This window comes from Myotis lucifugus, unplaced genomic scaffold (genome assembly GCF_000147115.1).
Source record: "Myotis lucifugus unplaced genomic scaffold, Myoluc2.0 scaffold_1278, whole genome shotgun sequence".
NCBI lineage: Eukaryota > Metazoa > Chordata > Mammalia > Chiroptera > Vespertilionidae > Myotis > Myotis lucifugus.
This window is the reverse complement of record NW_005872326.1, coordinates 8439-20905: the sequence shown is the minus strand read 5'-3', so window position 1 is coordinate 20905 and position 12467 is coordinate 8439. Positions and strand designations below refer to the sequence as shown.

The window sequence follows — 12467 nt, the reverse complement described above, 5'->3', positions numbered from 1 at the left end:
CCCGGGGTTTCCCTTGCCATGGTTTTTTTTTTGCAGGGTTGCCCTTGCGTTTTTTCCCTAATTCTGACCCCCTGGGGGTGAAAATGTTAAATAAATGTTCATACGGGGGCCTGCACAGATCCCTCTGGTAGGGACCAGTAAAGAGCTGGGAGAATGTGTCCCAGCTTTTGGGGGGTGGAGGTTCTGGGGAGTTCTTGGGGGCCAGACTGGGCACTCTGGCCCAGGCGAGCAGGAGTTGGGCAGGAGGGCTGAGCAGGCCCAGTGGGGGCCGGCGGAGCTCCTGGCCCCCGCACTGAAAGGCGTCCTGGGCCTCCAGAGCTGCACTCCTATTGTCCTCAGGTTGTGGGGGTGACAGGTCAGCGAGGGTCACAGGAGGGTTGCTTAGCTTCTGGGAACTCCCCCCGCAGTTGCTGTGGCACCCGGGGCCAAATCCCCCCCTGTGCCCATCCTGGGGGGAGATTCAAAAGGGTTGGGGCGGGGGGGGGGGGGGGAGAGCTGCACTTTAATGGGCTTTTAACTCACCCCCCTCCAAAGAGATGGGGGGTGTCAGGGAATTGGGCAGGGGGGAAACGAAGAATGGAAGAGATTTCTGTTTTCCTTCTCCATCTGGCTCTCCTCTGCCCAAGCTACTTAGCTCACACACACTGTCTACAGTTGTCTTTTTAGGTCTGGGGCCCACTTTTTCAGTTTGTGGGACTCCCACCCTCATGCCAGATGCTGCTCTTTCGAATGTGGTCCTACACCTTTCCTTTTCTTTCCTTCCCATGGAACGAGTCCCTTCCCCAGGAGGTGCTGAGGGCCTGGAGGGAGTGTTGGGGCCCAGACTCCCCAGAGGGGAGATCAGAAACTTCATGTCAGTGAAGTCCCCTACCCTCTGGGCAGCTGCAGGGTCATGCTTAGAAAGAATTGGGGGGAGTAGGGGGCAGGTGAGTGAGGGGCCGGGCTTCGAGAGGACCAGCAGGGGAGAGAGCTGTAACCGCCCCCCCCTCTTCTTGTACCATCCTGGGTTACTCAGCCAATGGCCACTGTTTCCTGTGTCTGCCTCCCAGTCCAAGGAAAAGGGAGGTCCCCCTAGGAGGGAGCTCCAGTGAGGGGGCGGGTAGAGGAGAGGGCCCAAGGCTGGGAAAGGGTTCCCAGGCCCCTGCTCTTTTGGGACCAGAAAAGCCAACCACTCTACCAGCCTCCCTTCCGGTATGACTTTTCTCTCCTCCCTCACCCCCTTTCATGCCAACGTTTTTTATCCTTACTGTCAGGAGTTTGGGGCCGGGGAAGCGGGGATGGATGTTTCCCCTTCTGAGGGTGAAGGTTGACCTGGGGAGGACCGCACTCGAAAGCACCCTCTCAGTGGGTGGTTTTCTCCTAGGGGAGCACCTCTATTCTGAGAAGGGAATGGCGTGCCCCCCACAGCCCCACTCCAAACCCTACCCCTGCAGAAGTGGCCAGTGTGAGGGCAGGAGCCGGGCTCATGGTGGCTCTGAACCCAGACTTCCTTACACCCCACTTCCTGAGGACTCCACAGACAGGACCACCGTCTGGGGGTGCAGGGCTCCCTGCCACCACCGCCCACACTCAGGCCCTGCCTCTTCCAGCACCCACACCAGCTGGTCTCGGCCCAGAGGAGCTGCATGGGCCGCCCTGGTGGCCCCGGGTGCTAAGGCCCCCACGGGGGCGCAGGGCAGGGAGAGGGAAAAGGGGCCTCTCGGAGGAGCGCCCTCCCCCTTTCAGTGCTGTGGGGTCCATGGTGTGTTCTCATCTCTGGGCGGCAGAGGCACGGCCCTGCCCAAGGAGGCGTTTCCGGGGCCTGGCGGGGAAGGGGCCCCGCAAGCAGGCTGCACCCAGACCTGCCTCTCCCACCCACGTGGGCCTGTCGGTGTCTGTGCGTTGCTGGTTTTCATTTTAATGGTTCTAATTTGAGAATGCGCCAATGTCATTTTTACGAGGTTGGTGTAAAAAAAATTTACAGCCTTTTCCAAAAAGCTTTTTTTTTTTTTCCAAGGGAAAAAGGTGTAGAATCACTTCGGGGGTTTTATGGTCTGCACTCCCCCACTCTCTGCCCCCCTCCTCTGTGTAATTTCATTTTTATGTCTCTTTGCTGGAGGACAAAGCCTGGCTGGTGGAGGACCTGGGTCTCCCCATGGTCAGTACCCTTCCTGGTTGGGACTACTGACCTCTGACCTTTCTCCCCGCACCCCTTGCCTCTACTCTGGTTCCCTCCACTCTCTGTTCCCTGGAGGAGTTGCATTTCAGTGAGTGAATGGAGAGATGTTTCTTGTTTAATTCAGATCACCAAGTACTTATTATTAGGCACCGACTGTTTACTAACTGCAGGTTAGGAAATTCTATCACTTCCTTAGTTCCTTATATTCGCTTGCTTAAAAGCCTCCAGCAATTTTTCCTCAAGTGTAGAATTAAATAAAAAACCATTGTCCCTGCCTGGCCAGAGTAGCTCCGTTAGTCGAGCATCGTCCTGGCCGCCAGTTCTATTCCTGGTCAGGGCATATGCCTGGATTTCGGGTTCGATCCCCAGTTGGTCGGTCGGGGCACTTGGGGGGGTGGGGGGGCAGCCGAAGTTTCTCTCTTTCTCTTCTTCCCTTCCTTCCTCTCTGTAGGCATGTCCTTGGGTGAGGATTAAAAAAACACACCATTGTCCCTGTGTGATCTGGCCCCTGCTCATCTGGGACTCTCAGGCCGGTTGGCTCAGCCACACTGACCATGCATGAGGCACCTCCAAGCTCATAACACCTCAGGACTTGCACCAGCTCCTCCCTGCACCGCACACCCTCTCCTGGGACAGTTGCCTCCTCATTCTCAATGGCTCCTCACCGAGGCCTGCCCTGGCCACACAACCCAGGAGCCAGCCAGCCTCTGTGCTGCGCACCACCATCTCATGGCTCGCTTGCTTCCCTGTTAGTGTCTGTCTCACCCCATGAGAATGGAGCCCCTTAAAGCAAACACCATGAGCCCACAGTGTCTAGGACCAGTGCCCTCTGGGGCTTCATAAATATTTGCTGAGTGACTGATAAGTGAACAGAATGTTATACTGTGGCCCTGGGGGGACAGGTTTGGGATGGGCCAGCACCCCAAACACCTCCCCGATGCCCCCTCCCCCAAATCTAGCCAGACCCTAGTTGAAATTATCAAGACAATTAGATCCCAATTTTGCCAAAGTTAGCTGGGTGCAGACAAAAGAAGTGTTTGGGGTTTGTTTATTTTGGCTACGCCTCACCACACTCCAAATTAAACCAGAATTTGTTGTGGGGGGAGGGGGTCCTCCATCCTATCTGGCCAGCTCTTGGCTGCAGAGCCCCATGTCGGACCCAGGGGGTCCAGGGCCTGTGTCCGCCGCTGTGTGACTCCGGGCATGTCACTGCCCTGGCCGTCCATTTCCTCGTCTGTCACGGCAGCTAGGTCAGCGCTTCGTAAACCTTTTTGCTTGAGATCTACAGTGAGAACTGCATTTTACTCGGACGCCCAGCACACACATTGTCACGAAACAATGTTCATGCTCACCCAGTAAGTCTAATTTTTAAAAAGTGTATGTGTATGTGCATTTTCCCCTCATTTTTTGACCCACTACATTGATATGACGACCCACCATTCGATCATGACCAGCGGTTTGGACAACACTGGCCCAGATTCCCTCTAACGCGTCCAGCTCTCCAGGCTGCGGTTTGTGCTCCTGCCTCTCCATTCTCAGAGCTCAGCCCTTCAAGCCTGTCTCCGTGAGCACCAGCCGCCTCCCACCCTCCTAAACACACGCGTAGTGGGACTGGGACCCAGCACAGAGCCGCAATCCTTCAGCCTCGAGAACAGCCCTGCACCTGGCTTCTGCAGAGAGCTGCCTGCCCCCCCCCCCTTCCCGAATTCTCAGAGGCAGAAATGAGGGGGTGGTCTCCTACTGGAGATGACAGACCCTCCTGTCTCAACACTTGTTTTTCTTTTCATGGCAGCTCCCTGTGGCCCTCAAAGCTCTAGCTTCGTTCCCTTCCATCCCAGCCGCCCTCCCTGGATGCCATCCGTTATAAGCCATTTGTTCCTAATTGTGGAGATCCTGCTAATGACTTCTGAATGGGCGATGGGGGGAGGAGAGTTCAGCTTCATTAGCGAGACGGAGTTCTTAGCTTGAGGGGAAATGGGGGTGGCGTAGGCTGGGAGCGGGTTTGGTTAGCTAGTCCTTCAGGGTGGCAGAGGACAAATGACCAGGAGCTGCCTGGGAAGGCAAAAGATAAATTAAGTGACAATAAGTTAATGTCCGTTCGGGACCGCTGGGTGCCAGGCACTGTGCTAAGTGCTCCATGTTCATTGTCTCATACACTCTTCACAGCAACCCTGTGCGCTAAGTACAGGCTTATCCCTACGTGGCAGAGCAAGAGTGGGGGCTCAGAGAGGACAAGTGACAGCCAAGGTCACTCAGTATGTGGGGGAGCCAGGATCTGGGTGCAGATCTCTGACCGGGGTCCATGCACCCGATAGTAGACCATCTTGCCTCCCTAGGGGGACACTAGACCTTACTCCCCAAACCACAGAACTGGGCATTTGGTTTGCAGTGCAGCGGGTGGAGGCAGGAGAAAAATGAGGTTTAAGAAGCCAAATGGCTCCCAGTTTATCTTTTTCTTTTTTACTTACTGATTTTAGAGAGAAACATAAATTTGTTGTTCCACTTATTTATGCGCTCATTGGTTGATGCTTGTATGTGCCCTGACCCGGGATTGAACCCATCACCTTGGCATATGGGGACGATGCTCTCACCAACTGAACTACCTTGCCATGGCTCCCAGTTTCTGCCCTGAGCCCCCTCTTCCTCCTTTTTCCCAGATTTTCCACCATGGCTTCTCCCTGGTGTGGCATTCTAAATGCCTTTTCCCGCCGGAGGCCATGTCCAGGTATCCATGGCCCCACGGAAGGGAAACCGAGCCCCCCTTTCTCCTAGAGCAGCGGTTCTCAACCTGTGGGTCGCGACCCCTTTGGCGGTCGAACGACCCTTTCACAGGGGTCGCCTAAGACCATCCTGCATATCAGATATTTACATTACGATTCATAACAGTAGCAACATGACAATTATGAAGTAGCAACGAAAATAATTTTATGGTTGGGTCACAACATGAGGAACTGTACTTAAAGGGCCAGAAGGTTGAGAACCACTGTTAGAGATTCCTTTCTTGGTCTTCCCTCCCCACCTCAACCAGCTTCTCCCCTTCACACCCGGACCGCTGAAACACTAGCCTGGCTGGGGGAGGGGAGGCCGAGTCTCAGGCCTCACCAGACAGACTGCAGGAGATCCCAGGGCCCCTCTGGGTGTGGGGGCTGGGCAGGCAGAGGTGTTTGGACTCTGCTTCCTGGCGGTGGGACCTTGGGTTTCAGTTTCCTTGTCTGCAGGGGAGACAGTGACACCTGCCCTGCCCAGCTCAAGGTTGTGGAGCTTCAGCTAAATGTTCGTAGAAGGGCTTTGAAACCACCAGGCACTGTCCAAATGCCAGCTCCCAAGCTCCGTGTCAGCCTGTGCCTGCCTCCCACGTTCAGCCTGGACTAAAGTGACTTTCACCAGCGTTTCTGCCGCGCGCTGGAGGCTGGGGCTCACAGATACAGCGGACACCTGTGCTTCAGGGAGGCTGCACCCTGGTTGGCGTCATCAGAGGCAGTGGGGCTGACCCTAGCGGTTTGACTCGGTGGATAGCGTGTTGGCCTGCAGACCGAAGGGTCCCAGGTTGGATTCCAGTCAAGGGCACGTCTGGTTGCAGGCTCCTCCCCGGCCCAGCCCTGGCCCTGGTCAGGGAACGTGCAGGAAGCAACCAATTGATGTGTTTCATCGATGTTTCTCTCTGTCTTTCCCTCTCTTTTCCACTCTCTCTAAAATCAGTGAAAAAATATCCTTGAGTGAGGATTTAAAAAAAAAAAAGGTGGGGAAAGTGGGGCTGGATCTGTTGTTGGGGGGAGCCTTCATTTCCCACATCCCTGGGAGGTGGGCAGGCCAGGGACGAATCAGACCCCAGTGCCAGCAGCCAGTGTGGACGCCGACCCCTGTGCATCAGGGTGGGTGTGACTCGGGTGGTGTTTTACAGAATCTCAGTCCTATGGATCCCCCGGGTGGCTGCCTGGAGGAGGGCGTCCTGGTGGAGGTCTGGGCGTGTGCTGAGGACAGTGGCAGAAGCGGAGCAGTAGTGGGTGCCCTGAGCCGGCAATGACATGCCCCAGCCACCAAGGGAGGGCAGCTTGGACCCAAGCCCGGGGTCTGCCCATGACCCCCACACCTGCCTGGGTGCCTGCAGGTGATGTTTAGGTGGTATCCAAATCACCCTAACCTGGGTCAGGGCATATTACATCACCTTGTGTAGGTCACCATCGCCTCGCCACCTCCAATCGCAGGGGAGCCATGAACATGAGTGAAGGAAGGAAAGAAAGAGTGAATGAGTGAAGGAAGGAAGGAAAGAATGAATGAATGAGTGAAATGTCTGGAGGAGTTCCGGCCCTGATGACCTGAGGGCCTCTCCTACTACTGCCCCCAACACAACTCGACGTTCTGCCCCCGGGAATGGCTAGGTCCCCCGACTCGCAGGGTCACTGTGCTCAGGACACCCTCCAGGACCCTGGCCAGTGCCGCCACCTCCCCAGGCTTCCCCAGGCAGAGGCCTTCTCTGGGCTCTGGTCCCGGGGCCACCTCCACTTCAGTCTCTGACAGGCAGCTGTCGTCACAGCACCCAGCTGGCAGCCCTGGGCTGGGCCATGTGCTGTGTCTGTCTCCAGCGTCTAGCATGGTCCCTGGCACACAGCTGGCGCTCAGTAAATGGGAAGGAAGAGGGAGAAGTCAGGAGGGACCCCCTTGGCCAGGCCTCGGTCTAAATGGGAGGCCCTGGGGAAGAAAGGCCCCGAGTGCGAGGGGGCTGGAGGGGGAGTGAAGGGCCTGTCACAGGGCTGGCTCACAGGAATGAGATTGCAAGCCCATGTCATTTTTTCCTGTAAATCTTGTAATTTCATGCTCCAGGGGACCACAGAGTAAGAGAGTCAGTGGGGAGTAAATCCAACTCCCTGGCCACTCCCCCTACCAGGAGACCGAGTGAGTCTCCCCCCAACTTCCCCTGGGAACCCCTCCCCGGACCGGGGTGCCCGGACTTCCTGGGAGCTCCTCTGAGCAATCCTCTTCCCCCACCTTGGACCCCTCTACCCTCCACCTTTGAAGGACAAAGAGCATTTGTCCAACCTATGGCATTAGAGCTGGAGGGGTCTAACAGCGAGGCCTGCAGGGGCAGGGGCTCCTTCCTGATGATCCGTGGCCCCTCCCTTCCCCTCCCTGCCCTGCCCAAACCCCGTTTCACAGCCTCAGGGAGCCTTTGCCCCCGGAAGGTCAGACTTCCACTTTCAGAAGTGACTCTGGAAGAGAAGAAACCCCAGGGAAGAGACAGGTGCGGGAGGCCAGATCTGGGGGGCGGTTGAGGAGCACGCCTGTCTGAACCCCAGGTTTGCTGGGGGACACATTCCCATAGATACACCAGTGTATTTTGATGCCATCCTAAGGTAAACTGGGTTCAGCCTCCAGGGAGGTAAACTGGGTTCAGCCTCGGGGGAGGCTCCGCGCTGGCTGCAGGATGAAAGGCTGCGAGGGGGTGTACATGTGCTTGGTGCACAGCGGCCGCCAGGGAAGTGTGTGCGGAGGGGCCTGTGCATACGCGTGTGTCCCTGTCCCCCTCAGGGTCTTGTCTGCCGGTGCTAGTGCTGGGGTAGGAGAGTGAGGACAGACAGGTGTGTGTATGTGTGTGTGTGTGTGTGTGTGTGTGTGTGTGCAGGGGTGAGTGAGCCACAGGTGGGCACGTGTCAGTGAAGAGGTGCGCCGGGCACGAGACTGTGTGGGAGAGGCTGAAGGCGGTGAGGGAGGGAACTGAGAGATTCATGAGAAGGGAAGGGGCAGACGCTTGGCGAATGCCAACAAAGGAAAGCGGTCCTTTAATTCCCCTCGCACTTCCGAGCTGGGCAGTGTCCCAGTTTTGCAGAGCAGGAGACTGAAACGCAGAAATGGAACAACTTGTCCAGGGTTACACCACTGCTAATCGCACTGGGATTCTAACCCAGGTCTGCCTGACACAGCGGCTCTGGCTCCCCAGGAGGCAGACAGGCTTTGTGCTCCTGGAATGTGATTTGGGACAGGTCCCCACATCCCTTGCCTCTGAGACCCCACTGACCCAGGAGTGGGGGTTTGCAGGGCCTCGCTGACCTTACGAAGAACTTCTCCCTGACCCCTCGCTCTGCCACCCGACCTCTCAGAGCCCATCCGCCCATGTCCCAGGCCCATGGCTGGCCGAGCTGCTCCTCCTGTAAATGCCACACACTTCCCACGCCCGCGACTCTGCTGGCTCAGAGTCCACAAGCCACCATGGCCTCCAAGCGCTGACCACAGTCAGTGTAACTCACTGGCATTTCAAAACCCACTTCAGGACTTGAATTCCCTCAGCGCCATGAGGCCCTGCACCTAGACCCCCTGGACTCAGAAAGCTGGGGGTTCTGACCCAAGTGAATGCTACCCCCTTGGCCCCTGGACCCAGCACATAGGAAGGCAGTTGGTCTTGGAGCCAGGCCTTCTGGCCTCCAGTCCTGTCTGACACCTCCTAGCTGTGTGATCTTGGGCAGGTTCCTTAACCTCCTGGAGACTTGCCTCATCTGCAAAATAGGGCTGATCCGATATCCCTACCTCACAGCCTCGCAGGAGAGAATTAAATGCAAGCTTGCCTGTGACGGACAGCAGAGTGCGCCGCCCCAGAATATGCCACTTTGGCGTATTGATTATTTTAGGCTGGTTCACTTTAAGAAGCAGCGGCCCCGGGAGAAGTTCTGAAAACCAAGTACCGTCTGTGAGGCCTTGTGCACCTGTGAGGGCATCTCCCTTTGCGAGGATGCGTCCCTCACTGCACCAGGCCTGCCCTCGCTGTCAGGAGAGAAGGCCTGGGCTTCAGTCTGAGCAGCCACCTTCCCTCGTTCACTGTGCTTTTCCTGGTAGCCTCCTAACTGACTCCACCCCCAGCATCACCTTTTGTCCTTAGCTGAAGGAGGTATTGAAGGCGATGGCGAGTTACTGTTTCTGGGTCTCTCCCCTGATACAGGGAGCATACGTGTTATTAAACTGTAATGTTTTTCTCCTGCTAATCTGCCTGGTGTTAATTTGCTTATTAGTCCAGCCAGAAGAACTTGAAGGGAATAGTTTACCTCCCAGACACCTGTGAAGTGCCTGACGCGTAGTAGATGCTTAACAAATAGTACCTATGATTCATGCCCTGATCTACCCCCTTGTTTGACCACGAGGGCAGCAAACCTCACCACCTCCCAGAGTGAGTCTCTGCAGGCTTAGATCCCTCGGTGACTCCTATCTGTATACTTACCCCCAAGCCCAAGTGGACCCCGCGTGCCTCTCTCTCACCCCCAAGACTCTGACCTTACCCTGACCTCCTGCCCTTTACTACCCCCCACTCTCCCTGAATCCTGGGTCCCATGGACCGGACCGCACGGACCTACAGCCCACAGCCCAGGTCGGGCACACTCACTCGCCCTGTCTTGCAGGCTCTCCAGGTAGCCCGGCAGTTCCTGCTGCAGCAAGCCTCGGGCCTGAGCTCCCCCGGGAACAATGACAGCAAGCAGTCAGCCTCTGCGGTGCAGGTGAGGAGGAGGGCACCCCTCTGGGCTGGGCTGGGCTGGGCTGGGGCCAGGTCAGAGGGTGGGCTTGGCAAACAAGGCCGGCAAGTGGCAGCTGCCCCGAGGGAAATGCTGGGCAGCGTGAAGAAACTTGCACTTTCTGTCTCACCTCCACCTGATCCCAGGCCTGCCTCTGCTTGGCCTCTGGTCTGCGTGTGAGCCTGCGCCCAGATCTGTCTCTGTCCCTCTGTGCAGGCTTCCTCTCCCTTGGCCTCAGGGTCACTGCTCAGGTTTCTGTTTTCTCCATCTCGGTGTGGTCACTCGGCCTGTCCCTTGCTACTCCCTTCCCAGGCTCTCTCAGTTGCTGAGGTCACCACGTCTCCCCCCTAATCTCTCACCCACCAGTTCTCTCAGTCTCCCCGTGTTTCCTGTCTCTTGATGTCTCTCTGTCTCTTTTGTTTTCCTTTGCACAATCTGCCCTTTCCCCCCTCTCCCTTCCCCCAACCTGCTGGCCCATCTGGCTGGGTGGGGGAGGGGAGGTCTGTTGGGGTGGGCGGGGGTAAGCAGGCCTTCTGTTTACCTTTTGTGTCACAAAGAACTTGGGAGAATCTCGCCGTCTGATTGGGGTGGGTCACTGCTCGGGCAGCCTGGTCTCCAACCCCCCCACCCCACCCCCCGCCCAGCAACCAAGCTTTTTCGCTCCCCCCACCCCTCCCCACAGCAGCGGGGGAGGCTTGGAATTGGGGAGAGGATTAAGCGGGGCTTTGAAAGGAAGTTTATCTAAGGGAGGAAGGCTGAACTCGATCCTGAGCACGCAGCTCTGGAGTCTGGGGGGCGGGGTGCTGAGGGAAGGAGGGAAGTGAGGGGGGCAGGATGGAGGATGGGGTGCAGGGTGCCGGGAGAAGGACCCAGGACTGGGTTTTATGTAAAACAAGTTAATGTTCAGAAAGTGCTTTGAAGAAGTTCAGTGTGCCTGGCAGTTGTGGGGCCTTAGCTGGGCCCTGTTTTAAACGTCTTCAACCTGATGAGACTGCCCTCAGGGGGAGGAGTTGGGCAAAGAGGGGTACTGGCCTGGGGTGCTGGGGACACCCCCTGGAAAGCCAGTATTGGGGAGGAAAAGCTCTCAGGCCTGGGTGGTGTCGGGACTAGGTCTCTTTGAATTAGGGACCCCCCCCCCCAACTCCCAGGGTCTGAAGTGGTTGTTCTTAATCCTCCCCGCCTTGGCCCCAGCTCGTACCCCTTCTGAGAACAAGGAAAGGTAGGCTGGAGGATAGGAACGTTCCCCCAGCAGGAAGGGCCGGCTGAGAAAGGCGGAGCTTCCCTCGAGTGGGAGGGACTGAGGTCGGGCGCTGGGAGGACTTTGCGGTGTAGGAGTAGGAGAGCTGAAATAATGAGAAAGGGGGGCTCTGGCATTTCCCTTGGGTGACCCCCCTCCCTAAAATGAGAGAGGTCCCTGGATGTCCTAGAATGAGAAGCAGAGGCTTTGGTCAGAGGGACAGGTGAAATGATTCTCGGGCCTTCTCTCTCGCCTCCTTGCTCCCAATGATGGGTCAGTTCACTCGTTCAGCAAGCACATAGTACTTCCTAAACCAGCAACTGATACCTACAGAGGCTTACCCTGGGGCAGACACAATGTGCTTTATAAGTATCATCCCATTTATCATCACAATCCCATGAGGTAGATGTTGTATTAGCCTGGAAACTGGGGCCCAGAGAAGTTAAGTAACTTGCCCAACATCACACAGCTAATAAGGGGCAGAGCCAGGGTTTGAACCCAAACAACTAGCTCCAGAACCCACACTTCAGTGCCTACACGGTGACACTGCCATGTGCTTAGCACAGCAGTAACGCCAACAGTCCACAGGGACGGAGCCCTTGCCCGAGGATTCTCTGGGCGCAGGGCGTGGCCATTCTTGGGCCGTGTCTGAACTTCCCCAGGAGCCTCGAGCCCTGGCTGTTGATCCTGCTCCTCCTCCAACCCTGATGCCTTCCAGGTTCACAGTCTCTAAGGAGGTGGGGCTTCTGTTCCCCGTGGGGTCCAGGGCCTAGAAATAGCTTTTCTGTGGGGGGATTAGGGGAGAGTGAGTAGAAACATGCATTTTGCTGGTTTGGAGCTTGACTGAAATGAAGGGTGATGAAGGGAGGTCCATGGCAGCCCCTCTCCCGGCTCCACCGGACACTGTCCTGCTCCCCAACTCACGGTGGGGTCTCCTGCGCACCTCCCCTCCCAGCCACGCCCACCAGCCCTCTCCCAGGCCGCCTTCAGACAAGATTCCAAAACCATATTCGGTCTCCAGCTCCAGCTGGTGCCCAGGCCTGGACACCAGGCAGGGAGAGGTCAGTCTCAGGGGGCAGCACAGGTAGCTGGGAGTTTGGGCAGATGGGCGGCCAAGGCCAGGTCCCCCAGCTCTGCCAGCCTTGTCTCATCCTCTCAGCCCCCCAAGGCTCACCCTCCTGGCATTTCTAGAAGTTCTTCTGTCCCACCACCATCTTTTTTGTGGTAATTCAGCCCAGAGCTAGTCTGAGGACTTCCTTCTGGTCATACGCAGGGGAATTTAACCTAGACCCGTGGTCGGCAAACCATGGCTTGCGAGCCACATGCGGCTCTTTGGATACTTGAGCGCAAGTCAGAAGCCACACACCACGTGAGGTCGCGACGAGTTTGTGTCAACCAAGCTACACATGCAATATGTGCGAAAGGGACTGGTGTAAAAGAGTAATCTGAAGCTCCGAAAGAGACAGACGTGACTCAAGAGCGACATGTTGACGACTAGTACCTTTCAATAATATCTGTACAAGTCTACGAAATAACTCGCTCAAGCCCAAAAGACATAGAGTGCATGAATGGAGTAAAA

At 56.7% G+C, this 12467-nt stretch overlaps 1 protein-coding gene across 3 annotated transcripts in view; it reads left to right on the top strand.

Moving 5' to 3' along the window:
• LOC102432299 (forkhead box protein P4) overlaps positions 1 to 12467 on the top strand; it is a 24914-nt gene that overhangs the window by 4021 nt on the left and 8426 nt on the right. For 2 of the 3 annotated variants that reach the window (XM_023748333.1, XM_006107591.3), the window contains one exon: positions 9541 to 9636. The exons of the other annotated variant lie outside the window; for it this stretch is intronic. In XM_023748333.1, the coding sequence (XP_023604101.1) occupies positions 9541 to 9636 (96 nt within the window). The remainder of the gene's footprint in view (positions 1 to 9540; positions 9637 to 12467) is intronic. 3 annotated transcript variants of the gene reach the window in all.